This window comes from Planococcus citri, chromosome 3 (genome assembly GCF_950023065.1).
Source record: "Planococcus citri chromosome 3, ihPlaCitr1.1, whole genome shotgun sequence".
Lineage (NCBI taxonomy): Eukaryota > Metazoa > Arthropoda > Insecta > Hemiptera > Pseudococcidae > Planococcus > Planococcus citri.
This window is the reverse complement of record NC_088679.1, coordinates 70,273,215-70,295,218: the sequence shown is the minus strand read 5'-3', so window position 1 is coordinate 70,295,218 and position 22,004 is coordinate 70,273,215. Positions and strand designations below refer to the sequence as shown.

Below are 22,004 nucleotides of genomic sequence, written 5' to 3'. Positions count from 1 at the left end.
ATTTTTCTGTCATTTGAAGCCTTTTTACGTGATTTTTGCGGAGTTTAGTCAACCATTCTTTATTTCAAACTCTTTTCATGATATGGTAACTCATTTTTGAGCAAATTTTGACAAAATTTTGCCTAATTCGTCAATTTTATTCATTTATTTTGAGTTGATTTTTCAGTACTAGATATTGTTTCATCTATTTTTTCTCAGTTTTAGATTAGCAATTTTTTGTTATTTCAGGTAGGTAGGTAGGTCCAGGTACTTAATTTTGTGATTTCAACTAAATGCATATTTGACCAATTTTGAAGCAATTTTACCAACAAAAAAAAATCAATTTTGCTGCTACGCCAACATCGCAGATTTTGCGTTCCAACATAGGACTAGGCAAAAATTCATCACCTGTCAAAATTTCAAGTGCTACAGTGCCTTTTTCGATTTTTGGTGAATTTTTGAAAATCAAATTTAGGTCAAAAATAAGGGGGAAAAATCAAAATTTTACCAAATTGACCAGGGAAGCTGAGATTTGGGATATACTCTATTTTCGTCACGCCAAATCGGTTGGAAACGATTTCAAACCGTTTTGAGCAGTTCTGGAGCCTCCAGCAGATTTTTGAAGCTTGAAATTCCCACAAAGTTTTATCAAATGGAGACGGAAAGCCGAAATTCATTCAGCAAACTAATTTCAATACACTACGAAGTCGACTGCTGGTGGGTTTAAAGTCGTTTTTGAAATTTCCAAAAAGTAGCTGGAAGCTTCGAAACCATTTAAAACCACTGTGCAGTCGATTTCATAATATCGTATTGAAATTAGTTTACGAAGTAAATTTCAGCTTGCTAACTCCATTCGATAAAATGTTGTGGGAATTTCAAGTTTCAAAATCTGGTGGAGACTCCAGTAATTTTCAAAAAGTCGCTGGGGGCTTCAAAACGACTTGAAATCCACCTGCAGTCGACTTCGTAGCGTATTGAAATTAGTTCGAAGAATGAATTTCGGCTTTCCATCTCCATTTGATGAAATTTTGGGAAATTTTGTGCTTCGAAAATCTGCTGGAGGCTCCAGAACTACTCAAAACGGGTTGAAACAGTTTCCAATCGATTTGGCGTGTCGAAAATAGGGTATATCCCAAATTTCAGCTTTCTAGGTCAATTTGGTAAGATTTTGATTTTTCCCCTCATTTTTGGCTAAAATTTCGAAAAAGGCACTTTAAGCACTTGAAATTTTGCCACACGTTAAATTTTTGCCTGATCTTTCGATCTATTTTTGAACGGATTAGAAAATTTCGTGCAAGTCCTACGTTGGAATGCAAAATCTGCGATTTTGGATGACCTGTCAATCAAAATGGCCGCCATTTTGTAAGTAGGGCTGTTTTTTTTTGAGGACAACGGATAGAAATGTTCCTTAGGACTCCCCCCTTTAAGAAAAAAGTCGTACCGGAGGATCGACCCGGGGGGGGGGTGCAATAGATCCTTAAGCGGGCTGCCCGACTATGACTAGAGTTACGAACGGTTACGTGGCAACACTGCAAAACTCACCATCCTTCCACGAAAAGATTCAATAGGCCTCAGCAGTAGGCACACTGCACCGTAGATGAGTAAGTGTACAACCAGTCTTGATGCCATTTACGTGGTAGTAATAATAATAGTAGCACATAGTTTAGTGAATATTGCCAATCGTGGGAAAATATTTGGATCCTCGTCTAAATCCAACTCTTATCTGCTAATTGATTTAGGTATGTAATAGTGTATAATATTTACCTACTTAGGTACCACCGTTTTTTGCGAAAATCATATTAAAATATTGCAGTCAAGTCAAGTTCTATCGAAATTTCTCACTTTTGGAAAAACACTCGACTAAGTACCAATTTTTTCCACTTGTTCGTGAATTTTTTTTTTGAATTGAAAAAAATTCACGTCTTCACGAACTTAGTTTGTTGATATTTTTTAAACAATTAAGTATGTATGTTTCAAGATAACGATTTTTCAACTCACAATTTCTTATCACTGTAATGTGATAGCCTACCACTTGATAGGTACCCCTACCCAATTGTGTTAATTAGCTTATAATTTACAGTCAAATTATCCAACAATGGGTCGACTTTCCGGGAATCAACGCCGATGTCGCCGATTGATATCGATGTTCTGGCTAAAGACAATAGTATACTTCTTAGTCGTGGAGATTTTATACATTGCAAACCCTGGGACATTGAAACCTGACAACATTCAAATACTGAGCGGTCTGGCAACATTAGTAGTGGCTTTTATGTCAATTAAGGTAGGTACCAAAGCATCATCTTAGCAACATTTTTTACTCCTAATTCGAAGAAATTTCAAAATAGTAGGTATCTAATACGAATGATGAGAGAATAATAATTTGTACTCATGAAATTCTTTTCATAGTACACGATGAATTATCAAATGTCGCGATAAATATTAAAGTGACCTGATAATAAGAATTAATTGCTAAAGCAGTGAACAATTTAGTATCATTGATGTTTTAATTAAGAACGATTATTTTACCCGCAGATATCGTCGAAAAAATGCTCCAGAAGTACCTTTGGATGGGCAAGAGCCGAGGTTCTTGGAGCTTTTGTGAATGCCGTATTTCTAGTAGCGCTGTGTTTTTCAATCACTGTTGACGCTTGTAGACGGTACGTATAAATGATAAGATATAACGTTTTAGTATTCTCATTACACTGTGTACAAATGCATTGATAAGTGTATTGATTTTCTAGGTTTTATCAAGCATTTCAACCAGGAAATATTGAAGATAGACCTTGTTTATTTTTCCTACACGGAGTGTCCAGATTGTTCGTAAATGTCATTGGATTGTTTTTATTCCGCGGTAGGCATCTCGATCTACATGAGTATTACATTCGTTCGAAAATTCAATTCACCTTTCATTATACCCATTTACTGTTGGATGAATTCAGAGGCGTGCCAGCCGCCCTCCGCCCCACCACCGATAGAAAAATTTGGGCGAAAAGTTGAGAATTTTTTGGAAAAATTAGGGGTAAAAGGTCTCTTCAATGTATTCCAGTTAAAACTGCTAGAAAGTCTCAACTTCTCTTGGAATATCTAAAAATGTAAGGGTATTATTTTTCGACGAAAATTCAAGAAATTAGGTCGTGTAAAAAATGAAGAATAATTCCGAATTTTTGAGAGCTTATGTCCTCGCTTCGTTCGACCCCCTTCATATTTTTTAAAAATATTATAATATCCAGAAAACTGATAAAATGTTAAAGCCATGAAAACCCCAATTCTTGCATCATCAAAAATTCAATAATTAGTATGTTGTTTCACGTTTGATGTTACCTTACTTTTTAAAAAGTATTAATTTTCGAAAGCTTTTGCCCTCGCTTCGAGACTTCTCACATCAAAAATAATGTTTAATACGAATACTTGAAATTTTCCAACCAAAAAAAAAAAAAACCGCCAGAAAGTCCCAACTTCTGCTGCGATATCAAAAAATGTCATATTTTTCGCTAAAAATTCGAAAACAACAATTTCTAATTTTGCCAAACTTGGTTGTTTTTGGAAATATTTGAGGAGCTGAGAATCAAAACTCACATTTGCCACCATAAACGATTTTGAGAAAAACGCGAAAAACTGAGTTAGTAGTGTTGCCAGTTGAAAAAACTTATAATACCAAAATGAATCATTAGATAGCGCTACTAGCACACGATTCCGTGTGTTGGCTGATTTTCACCTAGCTCCCTTCTGCTTTAATATCCAGACAAAGAATGGCAAATGTGAGTTTTGACTCCAAGATTTGCGATCAAATTTTTTTTCACTGTTTTAATTACGACGATAGGGAAAAGTTTGATAACAAGCTGAATTTTGGTACTCGGGGGTTTTTTGATACGCTGAACACGACTTTGGAGTGTCCAGGTGAATCCGGTGTACGCTTCCCCCTTTTTTGTGGACCTTAAGCCCCCAAATTTGTTTTTTTGCGTTTAAGTCCGAAAAAAAATATGCAATTTTATGCAAAATTTATGTTTTTTGAGTCGCAGAATACGAATTTGACAATATTTTTTTTATAGGGGTGGGGGATGAGAGGGTGAGGGGGCGAGAAATTCAAAATTTGACTATAATGATGTGTGATATGTTGAAATGTATGTTTTTGAGGGTGTAGATCACGAATTTGACAATATTTTTTTCGTAGGGGTCAATGGTGGGAGCTGAGGGGTGAAAATGGTTGAAAATTCAAAATTTGACTATAATGATGTGTGATATGTCGAAATGTGTGTTTTCGAGGTTGTAGATCGCGAATTTGACAATATTTTTTTCGTAAGGGTTAATGGTGGGGGATGAAGGGGGTGAAAAATTCAAAATTTGACCATAATGATGTGTGATATGTCGAAATGTATGTTTTTGAGGGTGTAGATCACGAATTTGACAATATTTTTTTCGTAGGGGTGAATTGTGGGGGATGAAGGGGGTGAAAACGGTGAAAAATTCAAAATTTGACCATAATGATGTGTGATATGTCAAAATGTATGTTTTTGAAGGTGTAGAAAAGGTGAAGGGTGGGGGATGAAGAATTTTCTATTGGAGAGCCGTCAAAGTCCCTGGAAGAAAAAATTTGTAACATTTAAACAAAATTCACCATGATTTTTCATTATAATTGACTGTTGTGGTCGCCGGGGCATTCGGGGGCAAAAATGGCAAATGACATCTTGAAATACACTATCTTAAGTACTAGCCCCTGGGATTTCCCGTGCATCTACGTGCAAAAATTTGTTCTATTCCTATTTATCAGGGCTTCCTGTAACGTGCAGCTCCGCACATTTTGTGCAGCTCCAAAAAAAAGCTGTGCAGTTGGAAATTGGTTTGTGCAGTTCCATTTTTATTCCCAAGATTGAATTTTTTTTTAAATCATTAATCAAATATTTAAATTTTGAAGCAAAAATAATAAACGTCATCGTTTTATCACACAAGAAAATATCGTTTTTACTTATACCTCTCGAAATATCAATTTTCAAGAGCTTTTACCCTCGCTTCGCTCGGGCCCGTTTGCTTTGTATTTCGAATTTTAAAAAAGTCATCATTTCAATTTGAAATTTTGAAGCAAAATCATAAACTTCTTATAAGTAGGTAACTCCTGAACAGGGGAAAACATCGTTTTTTATACCTCTTAAAAAACTGATTTCTGAGAGCTTTCGCCCTCGCTTCGCTCGGGCCATTTGCTTTTCTTTTTTGATTCTTAGATTTATAAAAAATCATCATTCAAATTCCATTTTTTCATGCTTCTCAGGATACTAATTTTTGAGAGCTTTTGCCCTCGCTTCGCTCGGGCTCGTTTGCTTTTTATTTTCACTTTTGAATTTTTCAAAAAAAATTACTATTCGAATTTCAAAGATTTGAAGCAAAATGATAAACTTTTTGGAAGTAACTCATCACACAAAAAAACATGCCTTTTTTTAGTTTTGTTTGCCTGTACATTTCATTCTTCAGAAATGAGTTGTAAATTTTATTTCTAAGGGGGAAAAGTCCTGAGTTGGCATTTTCATGTATTCCTCCTCCCCCCCCCCGGAAAAATTGCGTCGAAACGGTCCTAGCGGTGTACCATATTTCTATAAAGCTTTATCCTATCCCTACGTTTATGTCTAATAATGAGGTTTTCCGTGTAAGTACACCTTCAACCACCCCCCTCCCCCCCACTCAGAAAAAAACCTCGATTGTAATCATTATCGAAAATTACTTCAATTTATTCAAGCTTGTGTAGCTCCAAAATTTCCTTAGAGGAAGCCCTGCTATTTATGTAGCAGAGTAGGCAAAAAACGGAGTTTTAACGTAAATTAAACCTCTATAATGACTTTATAACAACTAAAATCGAGTAAATTGATGAAAATTACTCACTTTCAGTTGAATTATTCATACTTGGTACATTTCGACATATCACACATCATTATAGTCAAATTTTGAATTTTTCACCGTTTTCCCCCCTTCATCCCCCACAATTCACCCCTACGAAAAAAATATTGTCAAATTCGTGATCTACACCCTCAAAAACAAACATTTCGACATATCACACATCATTATGGTCAAATTTTGAATTTTTCACCCCCTTCATCCCCCACCATTAACCCTTACGAAAAAAATATTGTCAAATTCGTGATCTACAACCACGAAAACATACATTTTGACATATCATACATCATTATAGTCAAATTTTGAATTTTCAACCATTTTCACCCCTCAGCCCCCACCATTGACCCCTACGAAAAAAATATTGTCAAATTCGTGATCTACACCCTCAAAAACATACATTTCGACATATCACACATCATTATAGTCAAATTTTGAATTTCTCGTCCCCCTCACCCCCTCATCGCCCACCCCTACAAAAAAAATATTGTCAAATTCGTATTCTGCGACCCAAAAAACATAAGGGAGGATACCATTGTACCATTTTTTTAGGGTTCATTGTCTGTTTTTGAATTACGCCCGTTTTGAGGGTGCTCACAGTCCACTGTGCACCCCTACTTTGAGTGACCATAGGTTAACCCCCTTTGGGGTGGGAAACTTCGCTGACTCTTCATTCGACGTGGAATAGTGAAACGAAATCGATGAGAAGCATTTTGCATAAAATTGCATATTTTCGGACCTGAACGCTTAAAAACAAATTTGGGGGCTTAAGGTCCACAAAAAAGGGGGAAGGGTACACCGGATTCACCTGGACACCCCAAATTCGTGTTCAGCGTATCAAAAAAAACCCGTGTACCAAAATTCAGCTTGTTATCAAACTTTTCCCTATAGAATTTTGCAAACAAAACTAAGTTTTGATTCTAACCCTTGGTTTTGAAAGTGAATTTCACACCAAAATGACTTTGATCCAAAAAAACCGAATATGACACATTATAGAGTGTAAAACGGTATATCCAAATCTGCCATAAAACGGTTTTTTTTTTGGCAAATGTGAGTTTTGATTCTCAGCTCCTCATTTGTATAAAAATTATATTCCGAAAAAAATGAAGAATTCTAAATTTTTGAGAGCTTTTGCCCTCACCTTGCTCGAGCCAGCCCCAGCATTCACATTTTTTCTAAAATTATTTAAATTTTCTGAAAACTGAAAACGCTAAAGCCAACAAAACTGCAATAGTTTTTCCATCATTAAAAATTTGAGAAATGTTTTATCAATTTTTCACACTTTTCGGCCCTGGCTTCGTTCGGACTAGATCATTTCCCTTGAAATTATCAATTTTTCAAAACTATTACCCTCGCTTGGCTCGTGCTTTTTATTCCAATTTCTGAAAATATTATATAATTTCCTGAAAACTATTGTTGAAATTTTTAAATGCTGAAGCCAAGAAAATCAACTTTTTGCATCAATTATTTTACTTTTCGAAGTACGTAAGCTTTTGCTCCCATTTAGCTCGAGCAAATTTAAATTATTCTAGAGAGCAATTTTTCAAAATGAAAAAAAAAAGTGCAAAATAACGAAAAAAGGGGGCGAAATTTTATTCAAAAATACCTACCAAAAAGCACAAAATTTTGGCGTTGAAGCTTCTTAGATTGAAAATAATTTTCAAATCGCAAATTGTAAATTTTCCGAATCAAAAATATTCTATTAAATTTTTTTGAATTCGATTTTTAAAGGTCAAAAAGCTAAAAAAAAAATACGAAAAAAAATGCCAACTTTTATTTTTGATTTTGATACCAATCTTGCAATAGAACAATTCAAATTTTTTGTCAAGTATAGCAATGTTTTTGAACACTTTAAATTATCCAACAGTTTTGTTTTCGACTCTCCCTCCCAAAATATGTTCGAACCACATGCATGAAAAATACTAGAGGATGATCTGGGGTAAAAAGTAGGGAAAACCAGGCAAAAAAGTTGGAAAAACTTCAGCTTAATATAAGTTACGAGAAATGTAAAGAATATTAGAATTACAAATATTGATATCAATATGGCAAACAAACGAATGTGAATGAACTAATAATTAATTTCAGCCGGTGCAAATGCTACAGCTATAGACTCAAATGAAAACGCTGAAAGATTCCAACCACCTAATCGTGTTCAAGATCAAAAAAGCGAATCTCCACAACAAATGAACATGAGAGGAGTATTTCTCCATTGTTTGGCCGGTACCCTTAATTCAGTTAAAATTATAATTCCTCTGGTATAGGAAATTTTCTTGTTAATTATTTCAAAGGCATTCGGATCAATTTATTAATCGGTGATGTTTATTTTATAGCTTGTTCACGTTATGGTTGGCCTATGGAAGTACAAAGGTTACTTTAATCTCGTCGACCCAACGCTGAGTTTATTAGTGGTTATGATAATGCTTCGATCTGTCTGGCCACTGTTGCGAGAATCGGCGTTCATTTTATTACAATCGTTTCCTGCGCATATTCAAGTAGATGAAATTCAAAGTCGACTTTTAAAAACTTTCGACGGTGTTTCAGCGGTACGCGAGTTTCACGTATGGCAATTGACCGGCGACAAAATCATCGCATCTGCTCATATATGGTGATTTTATAGACACAATTATGTATTCTACAAAATTAACTCGACAAATTGAGCTTGAACCAGTTCATGGATGAAATTTTGCTGTTCTCATTGACCGTAATTTGCTCATTTCAGGTATAAAAGTTTATTCGAATACATGAAATTGTCGGAAAAAGTCGAAGAATTTTTCCATGATGAAGGAATTCATTCCATCACCATACAGTCGGAATTCGTCGAATCGTTGAATGTCACTTTAAATCGAAGCTCTTCGAATTCAACGCAACAGTACGTTGAAGAGCCTTCAACATTATAAATCTCTAATTACGAGAGTGTACATATTTCTGGACTATTTTAAATATTATCTACAAAATTTGAGGTTCAATTTTGTTTTCCCTTTTTTCATTTTGAGCAATATGTTAGTGCGAGACATTAACAAATGAATAGAATTCTAGAATTTTGTAATAAATGATCTGTTATTGTATTTTTATTCATTTATTCATTCAAATTTTCACCTCCGGAAAAACTTTTTCCCAAAGGAACATCCTAATGAACATTTTAATAAAGAAAGCTTGCCGAGAAAAAGTTGTCCCTACTAACAAAATGGTGCACTGAAAAAAATGATTTTTGAAATCATGTAGGTACTCATCACCTGAATTAATGCAATGAGTACTGTATACAAAGCGGTATATTGCGCTGTCATGTAATGGTCCAAGTTACTTGCAGAAGGAGTGCATTGTTTCATGTAGTGAGTACTTGATGGTAATGTATAGGTTCCCCCTTAGAAATTCATGCAGTCATTACTGCGAATTACCTTTTTTTAAATAATTTATCTCGATGTACTCAACATTGTCTTCAAAAACTACCCAAATCCAAAAAAGTACAATTAATGTATCTACCTAATAAGATTCAAGTCTTCATGTAGTTAACGTTGTTTTCTTCTTCTCCTCCTTCTTTTCATATCCGGGACATTCGGATCACCATAAACTCTCCCCTTCCATCACTGCACCAGGTCTTCTGTGCAATTGTCCGTTTCTCCCCACAGCTCCTCTCTAGTGTATGCAGTGCCTGTGCCACATCTTTTCATAAAACTCCTCCTGGACTTCAGCCTTGAAGTCACATCTTTCTAGTTAAACATAACATGACGAGGGTCTTGTTTCTTTTTTGTCCTCTCTACATCTGCTGCCGCTCCGCGAGGGCACAGGTTGTTGTCGCTAGAGGTAGTCTCTAGGTAGTAGCTCGGATCATCAAGAGGAGCCAGTCCCCCAGGACAGATGAGAAGGCGAAGACAACACCAGGGGTATTCTGCGCGTCCACGTCGTGTGGGGTGGTAACATGTTGCTGTTCGATGGACTCGGAATCGATAAACATGGCTAAAGCAGAATTCTCCAGTTGGTGGAACGACGGGGAGGAGTGGCAAGTCGAAGGCCAAGCCTCTACATAAATCCGGATTACAAACAAGAATGCATAAGAGCTGTAGAACACCAACAACTCACTCGTTCCAGCCCCAGGGAAGCGCAAGAGCTTCAGAGTGAGTAGGCGAATACCAGCGCCTAAAAACTGGCAAATTCGGCTAAGGGAGTAAACCCCAACAGAAAATCATGGTGGAAGGCAACGGGAAACCAACACCATTATATTTCCCTAGAATTATATGGACATCAATGTAGCAACGGCCCTAAGTCTCCGTCAGGCTGATCCTCATCCGCCAAGGCAGCCGGATAGGGTGCTAAGAATACGCGGAGTTAAAACAAGGCGGAACAACATCAACGTCGCAACCTGGAATGTACGAACTTTGTATAAAATTGGACAACTTGCTAGTGTAATTAAAGAAGCCAGGAGATTGCAAATCGACGTGTTAGGAGTAAGTGAGACCCGATGGACTGGAAACGGTAGATACCGGGTAGATGAAAATTATGAAATGATCTTTGCTGGGAAAGACACACACGAACAAGGTGTGGGTATATTAATACATACCAGAATCAGCGATAAAATCAGTGCCATAATTCCAAAATCAGAGAGGATACTACTCGTGAGATTGGAGGTCAAGCCAAAACCAATGGTGATAATTCAAGTTTATGGTAGAGATCATAAAGAAATCAAATCACGGATTGGAATGGCAAAGACTGCTTTCAACAACCTTGCCAATGTGCTGGGAAATCGAACGATGAGTATTGATCTGAGGAAGAGAATTGTGCGATGCTACGTATGGACCATTCTGAAGTATTCCTGTGAAACATGGACCATGAGTGCAGAATGCGAGAAGAAAGTATCCGCTTTTGAGATGTGGTGCTATCGAAGGCTACTACGGATCTCATGGAAGGACTTCGTTACCAACAAGGAAGTACTAGCAAGAATAGGAGAGGAGCGGAAAGTCGTAGTTGAAGACATCAAAAACAGAAAGCTAAAGTATGTAGCTCATAAAATACGAGAAAATGGTATTTTCATGCTAGTGGTACAGGGGAAAATCCAAGGAAGATCGACGAGAGGGAGGAAACGATCGGAACTGTTAACAACAAACTCACCGGCCAACTCCCCCTGCAAGACCCTGGAAGAAACAATTAGATACGCTAGATACCAGCTAATATAGATGGACATATACGCTATCTCCTGTAAAGGTGCGCGACTACGACGACGACGACATCTGCTGCCACACACCATCTTATCCCAGGAGGTGGAATGCCACATATTCTTGGTAGGTATTTGACACTAGTTGGTCAGAAGCAACCAGACACAATTCTCATGGTGTTGTTGAGAGCTACTTTGATCTTCTTAGTGTGTGCTGAGCGGCCCCAGGCGGCGCATCCATCCTCTGCTGTAGACGTAGAGTAACACAGTCCTCTGTGTCTTTGGCGTTCCTCCCCATCTTGTTAATACCAGTTTCTGCAATAAGTTGTTTCTTGCTTCCACCTTCATTTTGGTGTTCTCACAATGTCTCTTATATGTGAGGGTTTAATAATTTATAGCGTGATTCCTAGGTACTTGGGATATCCATAGTTCTTCAGCTGCAATCCTCCACATACCACCTACAATGTGCACTTTGCCTTCACATTCTTCAGGTGGAAGCTACACACTTGAGTTTTGGATGGATTTGGTCTGAGGGCATTCTCCACATAGTAAGTCTCTAGTTTATTCAGAGTTTCCTGCAACATTCCTTGTACCTCTAGGCTCTATGTGTGTATCCCCCTGAGCAGTTGCTGCCAGGTCATCTGCATACAGAAAGTGTCTGGTCTGGTCTCCAATTGGCTGCTCATTCGTGTATATGTTGAACAGGATTGGGACGAGAACACTCCTCTGTGGCAGCCCATTTTTTTGCCTTCTTCATCTGCTGGACTTTCCCATGTGGATGACATAGAACATCCTATTACTGAGCACAGATTTAATGATGGTGGTGAAATTGTGATCATGGGTGACTTTGTATAATTATACTTTCTTGCACAGTAGATGGTGGTTCACAGTATTGTATGCAGCAGTTAGATCAACAAACACTGCACTTGTGATTTTCTTCTTCTCAAACCCATCTTCAATGTCGTTGTACTAGGCTGGTGGCCTGAAGTGTACAGCTTTTTTCCTGGTGAAAACCAGCTTGTTGTGGAATAAGTTTGTCACCAATTATTGTGTCTGTTGTTTTCTTTAAACTAGCATTTATATTATGCTTATAAAGGTTCGCAATTTGTTCACAATTCCCACTACCCATTTCTCTGTCATTTGGAGCTTTTTTGCGCAATTTTTTCGAGATTTTTGTGGTGTTTCGTCACCCATACCTTATTTTATACCCTTTTCATGATATCGTAACTAATTTTTGAGCAAATTTTAGCAAAATTTTGCCCAATTGGTCAATTTTATTCGTGTATTATGAGGGGATTTTCAGTAGATACTATTGATTGTTTCATTCAATTTTTCTCAGTTATAGCAATTTTTCGATATTTTAGGTAGACAGGTAGGTCCAGGTACTTAATTTTGTGATTTTAACTATGTTCATTTTTGACTAATTTTGAAGCAATTTTGGCAACCAAAAAAAAATTCAATTTTGCTGATAAGGCCAACACCATACTTAATTATGATTTATGAGTTTGTTAGCTGCTTTCTACATGAAATGCTGCTGGGTTGAAGTCCAGGGTACTGGGTATGCGGGTATGTAACTATGTATGGTGTAAAAGGGACAAAGGGCGGTAGTGGGCACTGGGCAGGTAACAAACATTTTAGCTACATATACGTAGAACGTACGTAATCTACGTATCTACATCTAGCATAGTTGGGATCTTCAAAACGTATCCCCTCCAAAAAGATGCCTTCGGTATGTGACTGGAAGTTCGGTAACGAATAACGATGCTAGATGCCAGAAAGATGGAAACAGAAGTCATCTGACGTGAGCTTCGCTAGATATTTTGCTAGAGCCCTTCAAAGGTAGAGCCCTGATGAATGAAGACTGAAGAGATTTCCAAGGGCAGCAAACTTGCAACGTTGATGTTGATGTACACTAATAACTATGAATACCGGTTTCGGGGTTTCGGCGGTTTCCGCCTCATACACCGCGCAGTAGTCCGATAAGGTTGACTCTTGTTACCTGCCATAGAATGCGACGAACTTCCAGTGTCTATAGTGGAGTACGGCACATCTACCGGAAATGAAAATTTGATAATGATTATGAGATTTCCTTTAGGTTATCAGATTATCTACATGTAGGAAGAGGAACACAAGTTTAGATAACTAAAACGATACGACTTATTCTTCATTCTATAAGAATCAACGGCAAGTTTATCATTCAGTTTTTCATATTAGTTAAATATTGAAAATGAATAATTTTAGTGAAAAGTTAATGAAATTGTACGCGATTATTCAAATTTTATTTGTAATTAATGTGAATTTTGCGAACGGTTATAATTCATGTTACGATCAACCGGAGAAAGGTAAAAAAAAAATAGATAATATTATGTGTCCGTGTATTCTATAAAGTAACACAGCTTCAGTATTGTTTTGAAAACCTCTAGTTTTCTTCTTTTTTTTTCAGTTTTAAAAGAAAACTGCAAAGTATTAGATACTGGGTTAAGCAATCCATCCGATTATAAAGCTTTTTTTCCAATTCCTAAAACGGACAGCGGCGAAATAGCGTTGGAATTCTTCGTCAAAGGAGATCAAGACGTCTCCATATTAATTTCGCCAACAGAAGAGTTGCCAAAAACGAAAGAAGAAGACTTACACGCCTACGAAATAGTTTTGGATTCTGGCAAAACGCATTCATCAATCCGAAGGCATCGATTACATAAGGATGTTGCGGTGCATCGCCAAGGGAACGTTTTATCGCCGAAAGAGTGGCGTCAATTTAAAATAAATATATCAACGGATGGAATTATTCGAGTCGGAAACAGTTCCAATGAGGCTTTCTTGTTTTGGAAGGATCAAGACGTGCTACCAATTGATTACTCGTATTATAGCTTTTCCAGTCATTTTCCGCACCGGACATCTTGGTATCATGAATGCAAGAATGAAGCTGGTATGGAAAAAATTGAATTTACCTATTTTCACATTTTATTAATTTCAGAGCTACAAGTAATTACTTCGCAGCGCAGGTGGTGGGCGCGGGGGGGAATGAGTAGGTATTTCAGTTTTTAACATTTTCTGCAATTTACGAATTGGTCAAAAATTCACGTTTGAACTGACATTCCTAAAATTTAGTGATAACTACATACCTAAAACGGCCGACATGGTGTCAATTAAGCACAGATGGAACTCATATAGGTGCTGAAGTTCATTTGAGACATTCGCAGAGCGTTTTGAAATTTCACGAGAGAAACCCCCCTCGAGATACATACCAGAGTGGTCCAAAACTAGTAGTTGTTCATGTGTGGAAGTTTAAATTGAAGAAATCATTCATGTTCATTCACTTTACTCGAAAAATTTAATTAATAATTCGTGAAAAAATTAATGAAATCGCCCTCAATATTTTACAGCCTTTTAAATTTTTTGAATTTTTAGAAATTCGTCAAAACCCCAAAACTTAACTTCGGGAATTTTACAATGTTGTTTGTTAATTTTCACAATATTTTCAAAATGCTATACTTCGTTGCTTTATTAGGAAAAGGTCGTAACTACAATTTTTATAAAAAATGAGATAGTGGTATCATTGGAAAGAGAATTTTGTCCTCTACATGATGCAACACTTGAAATTGAATTTTGATGTTTTTTGTTCTCGTAATAGCCGAAAACAAATGGTTTTAAATATACGTTTTCAAAACCGTTACAATGAAAAGGTTCTAAATGATATTGTTTCTCAGATTGAACCTATTTCTTTCGATTTTTGTAATTTGTTGGTAAGAAAAGTCATTATAAACACATAATTTCACGTAATTTCACTGATAAATTGCAGAAAATCAACCTCATCACCTTAAGGATATCGTTCCTGTGTATTTCTTATGGGCTTTTGATGAAAAAAGCTTGACTTAAGGTGAAAGTTCCTTTGTTGAATTTTACTTTTTTCAGTTCAGAGTTCCTCAAATAAAAAAATGAAAAATCAGTGCTACCAGGATGTTTATTTTGAAAATTAGCAGGAAAATGATTGCAATAACCAAATGTTCTCTTACCTTATCTAAAACTATCAAGTGTACTTGATAGAATGCTCTTTAAAAATTAAAATGCATTTTCTGAGAAATCAACTTTCATGTAGTTACGACCTTTTCCTAATAAAGCAACGACTTTTATAATATTCGGTGCTACATGTAAGTATTATGTATAATACATAATTTGTGCGGCATTAAAAGGAGTTATCTCAGAAGTGTTACCACAATTTAGTAATGACAATGACTGTTTGTCAAGTACTAAATTACATATACGAGTATGTACTTTATTGTATGGTAAAACGCGTACTATCCATTTTTTCAGGTAAAATATACAACCAAGAAAAACTTAAATACAATTTTTTTGGTAAGGGTGGCTATCATAAAGAATTTCGTCCAAACCATATCGATAAAGCATCACCGCAAATCGAAATTCAAAGTTCGTATTTGGATTTGGTAAGTTCGCAATTTTCGCATGCTTCAGCGTTGTAAATTATTTTTCTTGAAGTATCAGCTACCTAATCTTACAAACACACCCCGCGATAATTTTTTTAACAAATTAATTTCCATTCCACAGAATATTCTAAATGGTTTCATGGAATTACGTGGGACGATAATTATAGTAAGTATAAGATCGTTTTCTAGGTAATTCATTGAAAGGGTATTCCACGGTAAGATAGGCGAAATGGCCCTGTTCCCAGATTTGGAAAATTATGATGGATTATTGTTGGGTACCTCCAATGAAAATTTTTGAGCGGAATTTCCGCCCCCCCCAACCCACCCCCCTTGGTCTGTATAGCCAAAAAACGCGTTTTTACGAGAAAAATTCTCTATCCATGAGTTGTGGGGAGAAAATTTTGGTACCACGTGGAATGTGTAAGGGAAGCATGGGTCTTTTAACACGATTTTTTTCAAAATTTTTTACCATAGTGGTGGGGGTGAAATTGACAAAAGAAAACTTTGAACCGCCACAGCTCCGGAGTATATGGGTAATCCAAAAAACTGTTTTCGCCAAAATGTGTCTTTTTACTAGTACTTTCTCACTACCAATCCATAAAATCGAAATTCTGTCTGAAAAATGGTCATATTTACAAAAAACCCTGGAAAATACGCGTTTTTCGCGTTTTTTTGCAAAATAATGTGGAATATGCGAAAAATACTTACATGGGACAAAAATGTTAAGCGTCAAATTTTACCTTAGAAAATATGTTCACAAGGTTGTCAAAACGCTCATCTACTGAGCTGCCTGCCCGCACACGCCGCCTCTTTGCAGCAAAGTCAAGAGATGAGGTATTATGGCACCTGCTAGGGTGGTCCTTATTTTCGAAGTTGGAATTTTTTTGCTCCCACCCCCCAAAGTTGTTCCATTTGATGAAAAAATAAATCCTACGAAGTTTCAACCCCCTATGTAAAAAAAAGTGGTGCCAGAATGTCCCCCAATTTTTCACCCCCCCCCCCCCATTTTTCAAAAAATTGAAAAATGGAAAATGATGCAATTTTTTTAAATTGTTGATTGTTTTCAATCTATCACACCCCAATATTCCCTCTTTGAACCAAAACAGCCCCCAGAAATTTTTTACCCCCTCCCCTGTGAGAAAACAATAATTTGCTATTTTGCTATACCGTTGGAGCAGAAAAATTTATGGTCTCAATTTCGCTGAAATTGAATTATGTTGGAGATTGTGCGTTAAAATTACCCCAAAAAAAAGTTCAGTCCCCCACGTGCCCCTGCGGTGAAACTGTGCCCCCCCCCCCAAGTAGGGCCATTTTTGGGGAAACGTTTTTTTGAATTTAAAAGTACTTACCAATACCCACTTTTTCCGAAAACGGATAGCACTCAAAAGGTGCGATTTGAGATTATGAACCGAATAGCGTAATCGGTTTTTCGATTTGACCCCAGCCAACCCCTCCAAAAAACGCTTGAAAAGTCGCGAATAAGCGTTTTTTCGCTATTTTAATTGAAAATATACTTAGTCGATTTAGACTTTAACGTGATTTCATGACTATGATTAAGTATTACTTTTCACATTGAAACAATTAGTGAATTCAGCTCGTATTCCAATCTCCACTTCTCCCCCTTTCCTGAGGGCGCCCCTGCCCCATATTCCAAACTTCCCTACCACCTTGAATTCAAACAAGAAAAATCATGGAATAAAAGTTGCTTCTTGGAGAATTTTCTAAATTTTGGTTCTTACAAAAATTTTATTTGGCGCTACCCTTGGGCCCCAGATTACCAAAAACAATTTCCAAAAAAAAGTCAAAGAATGATATTTTTTCATTTTTTATTTTAAGCTGCTATAAAATCGTGTCTTTGGTCAAAATGGCCGAAACTATTTCCCCTTATTTACCGGAATTGTCTAAAATTTTTTCCGCTCCAAGTGTATAGCAAAATAGCAAATTATTGTTTTCTCACAGGGGAGGGGGTAACAAATTTCTGGGGGCTGTTTTGGTTCAAAGGGGGAATATAGGGGTGTGATAGATTGAAAACAATCAAAAATTTAAATAAATTGCATCATTTTCCATTTTTCAATTTTTTGAAAAATGGGGGGTGAAAAATTGGGGGGCATTCTGGCACCACTTTTTTTTACATAGGGGGTTGAAACTTCGTAGGATTTATTTTTTCATCAAATGGAACAACTTTGGGGGGTGGGAGCAAAAAAATTCCAACTTCGAAAATAAGGACCACCCTAGCACACTGAGAGAACTGTTTAGTAAAAGTTACTGTAAAATCTAGTGAAGCGGCCCTCTGGTAACCCTTTTTGTAGAATTTACTACATTTTGTAGTACATAATACTAAGAAATGTAGTAGAAACAGTACATTTTACTACGTTTCTTAGTAGTTTGTACTAAGAAATGTAGTAAATACTACAAAAAAATGACCAGAGGTCCTCTTTACTAAACTTTTCAGTAATTTTTACTAAAGTGATTTTTCTCAGTGCAGGTGCCATAATACCTCATCTCATCTCTTGACTTTGCTGCAAAGAGGCGGCGTGTGCGGGCAGGTAGCTCAGTAGATGAGCGTTTTGACAACCTTGTGAACACATTTTCTAGGGTAAAATTTGACGCTTAACATTTTTGTCCCATGTATTTTTCGCATATTCCACATTATTTTGCAAAAAAACGCGAAAAACGCGTATTTTCCAGGGTTTTTTGCAAATATGACCATTTTTCAGACAGAATTTCGATTTTATGGATTGGTAGTGAGAAAGTACTAGTAAAAAGACACATTTTGGCGAAAACAGTTTTTTGGATTACCCATATACTCCGGAGCTGTGGCGGTTCAAAGTTTTCTTTTGTCAATTTCACCCCCACCACTATGGTAAAAAATTTTGAAAAAAATCGTGTTAAAAGACCCATGCTTCCCTTACACATTCCACGCGGTACCAAAATTTTCTCCCCACAACTCATGGATAGAGAATTTTTCTCGTAAAAACGCGTTTTTTGGCTATACAGACCAAGGGGGTGGGTTGGGGGCGGAAATTCCGCTCAAAAATTTTCATTGGAGGTACCCAACAATAATCCATCATAATTTTCCAAATCTGGGAACAGGGCCATTTCGCCTATCTTACCGTGGAATACCCTTTAATTCTGCTCAAAGAATATTACTAAGTTTGTACACATGTATAAATCTAGGAATGGTTCGATGAACGACTGACTTGGTATCCATACCAACATGATGGACAAGATTCGTTTGAAATTGATTTGAATCCCATTTGGAGACCGGAAATACAACTAACAAAGTAAGAATAATAATCAATCAACAATAAATTAACACCAGTTAGGGCTAGATACTCCTACTTTCAAAGATATTTTACGCATGTATATTAATGAAAATTTCAGCCAAGTTTTCGTTCGCGAATACTTTATCGGTGTTGGAAAGACGATCATATTTAGAAATGGATGGATCAAACACACAGCATCGTCAAATATACAATCGAGATGCCAAATCGGTTCAAATTCTAAAATCTTGGATATTTATACATGTAACCTCAACTTTAATATGGATATTCACGCCAATTTCACTTTTTCCAAGGTAAGCACAAGATAATGTAAGACAATTAGCCTACAACTAGACTGACTAGTAACAATTGCACCCCCCCCCCCACCCCAATCATCTGAGACAAGTTTTTTCTTAACGGGAACCTTCCTATAAGCGTGCGAAAAATTCATCAGCAGCCAAAAATTCAAATGCCAAAGTGAATTTTTCGATTTTTGGGGAATTTTTAAAAATCAAATTTAGGCCATAAATGAGAAAAAAAATCGTTTTTTTGAAATTAATGAAGTTGGAAATCCAAAATTCACGCTATGAAGTCGACTGCTGCTGGGTGTAAGTCATTTTGGAACCTCCAGTGACTTTTTAAAAATTCTTGGAGCTTCCAATACATTTTTAAAAATTGAAATTCCCACAAAATTTAATCAAATTGAGTTAGAAAGCTGAAATTTACTCTGCAGAACTATGTATTTCAATACGATATGAAGTCGACTACAGGCATTTTCAAGTCGTTTTGAAGCTTCCAGCTACAGATTTTCAGAAACCGTAAATAGAGGATGTAATAAAAAATCGTAGATACGAGACACTTGAAATTTGTTATGGAGGAGGGGGGCAAATAGGTGATCCACGAGGCAAAAAACTGGTCACCTACCCGGGGGGGGGAGGCGGTGCAGTTATTTCTATTGTCATATGCTTGGCTATAACCGTAGCGGCAGATGGGAGACTGTAAATCAAGAGGTAACGATTCTCTCAAGAAAGTTCAACATCTACCCTACTCAAAAAATATCTAATGTATACTTTTAATCCTACATTTGTTTATTGTTTTTTTAAGCTGACATACTCGGGTGTAACATCGCCGTGGGTAATAACAGAAACCCAATGTACATATTCCCTGGTAAATGATGAGACGAAGCGATTGGAGACGGCGTCAATAGACCTGAAATTAAAACGAAATATTTCGCAGCCATCATCTTCTAGTGTATTTGCAAGTTCGTATAATTTTGAATTCAAATTAAAAATTCCCTGTTTAACGCAGTAGAAATTCACTATTTATAAAAGTTTTCTACAGTTTTGTTTAAATTTTGTTGATATTCTGTATTTTACAGAGGTTGGATTCGTCGTGTTGTTATTGCTAGTGGGGGCATTTAGCTTGATCACTGTCTACTTGTTGGTTCAATTAGCCAAAAACTCACGTCCGCCTTCAAAAGATGTGCAATTGAGCACTTTGGTACGTACGTGATGTGGTACATATATTTTCTCTACATAATTAAGCAGGCACCTAATAATCTGTTCATTTTCAAATTTAGAGTTCTGGAGATACGAACGATAACGAAGGCGAAAATAGCTCAGCAACAGGATTGCTACAACCAGCAACTAATGAGGAAAACGCGGGAAAGTCTCAAACGAGTAACAACTTACAAATAGCCATAGTAATACAATTATCAACATGTGCAATTTGCTTGTTTGTCCTTATTATATATTTCTGATCACAAACTGAAATTTTTAAAATAACATTTGAATTAATCGACTTAATCGTTACGGTATTTCGAAAGGAGGTAATATTCAATAGGGTGATTGTGGTCGTTTTATTCGTTTGTGTCACCATGGCACAATTTGTACATAGTTTGTTGTATTCGTTGATATGATAGTTTTAGGCTATGATAATGCATCGTCATGTTTTATTATTGTTCGTTATAATAAATTTTAAAATAAAATACGTGTATAAAAGAGACTTAATTCGAACCTAATTAAAATACTTCTTGGAGAACGCTCGAACACTCCTATCAATACTTTCGTCCTAGCCGAACAACTCACCATATTTTAAGATGCCCGTTCCCAATTCGGAAACAGTAATTTCTAATTTTTGCCGAAATTGGTTGTTTTTGAAAATATTTGTAAGTAAGTAGATACATATAAAAATTATGTATTGAAAAAAATGAAGAATTCTGAATTTTTGAAAGCCTTTACTCTAGCCTTGCTCGAGCCCCATTCATATTTCTAAAATTATTTTAATTTTCCGAAAACTGAAAAATATCCTAAAGTCACGAAAACTAGTTTTTTTCTTCATTTGAAATTTAAGTTTGGACTAGATCATTTTCCTTGAAATTATTAATTTTCGAAAACTATTACCATCGCTTCGCTCGGGTTTTTTATTCCAATTTCTGAAAATATTCCAATTTCATTTTCTGAAAACTATTGTTGAAATTTTTAAATGGCGAAGTCACGAAAGCGTGCGAAATTTCATTCCAAAATACCAAAAAGCACTAAATTTTGGCGTTAAAACTTTTTAGATGAAAATATCTTTTTCATCACGCAAATTGTAAATTTTCTGAATCAAAAATATACTAGGCCTATTACTTCTTTGAATTCGATTTTCAAAGGCCAAAAGGCTAATTAGGTATAAGACATATAATTTTTTAAACTTCAAAAGGAAAATATATTCTTGCTGGTAAAATTTCATTCAACTACAAAGGTTTCAGGAAATTCTCTTTCGATAATCGATGCATAAGCTTAAATAAGTATTACTTTCTATGGTAGGTACTGTAATTGTTTTGTTTCGCTGAAGTTAGAATGAGTTCAGTGGCAGGTCGAATGGCTTACTTTGATTCTGTTGATGAAGGCAATGAACCACACAAAAAATAATACTTTCAATCCGTCAAAAAAGGAAGATATTAAAAAGGAATCAACTTTATGCAGATAGAGATCAACTAGATATAGCTTATAAAATGTACGCAGTACGCAGCAAGCACATGAATCAACTTCACACTTCAGTCAGAGTGTAATCTAACAATCTACGAACTACAATACAGCTTCAATTTTCAATTTAGCTTTTCATTTTTTGCTTTGCAAACAAAGTTCAGCAATATATCTAGATACCAACTCAGTTGAATGTAGCCCAGTTTTCTACAAAGTTCAACTCGAACTAGAAATTTAGTTTGGGAATTTGGTTTGAAAAAATTATTCTCCACTCAAATGATGGTATAGAAGCAGAATACTCTTCATTGATACACCTTTGAGGTCATTG

At 36.2% G+C, this 22,004-nt stretch overlaps 2 protein-coding genes across 2 annotated transcripts; both read left to right on the top strand.

The window, feature by feature from the left end:
- Positions 1 to 1,550: 1,550 nt before the first annotated feature.
- LOC135838724 (calcium/manganese antiporter SLC30A10-like) lies at positions 1,551 to 8,921 on the top strand. Its single transcript, XM_065354473.1, has 7 exons — positions 1,551 to 1,718; positions 2,060 to 2,260; positions 2,512 to 2,636; positions 2,721 to 2,830; positions 7,942 to 8,111; positions 8,187 to 8,461; positions 8,576 to 8,921. The coding sequence occupies exons 2-7, from the start codon at positions 2,075 to 2,077 to the stop codon at positions 8,751 to 8,753; spliced, it is 1,044 nt and encodes a 347-aa protein (XP_065210545.1). The 5' UTR covers positions 1,551 to 1,718; positions 2,060 to 2,074; the 3' UTR covers positions 8,754 to 8,921.
- Positions 8,922 to 12,728: 3,807 nt separating this feature from the next.
- LOC135841188 (uncharacterized) lies at positions 12,729 to 20,722 on the top strand. Its single transcript, XM_065358025.1, has 9 exons — positions 12,729 to 13,344; positions 13,446 to 13,928; positions 15,314 to 15,444; positions 15,566 to 15,610; positions 18,622 to 18,728; positions 18,829 to 19,021; positions 19,812 to 19,968; positions 20,086 to 20,207; positions 20,287 to 20,722. Exons 1-9 carry the CDS (start codon positions 13,230 to 13,232, stop codon positions 20,464 to 20,466), a joined length of 1,533 nt encoding a protein of 510 aa, XP_065214097.1. The 5' UTR covers positions 12,729 to 13,229; the 3' UTR covers positions 20,467 to 20,722.
- Positions 20,723 to 22,004: the final 1,282 nt, after the last annotated feature.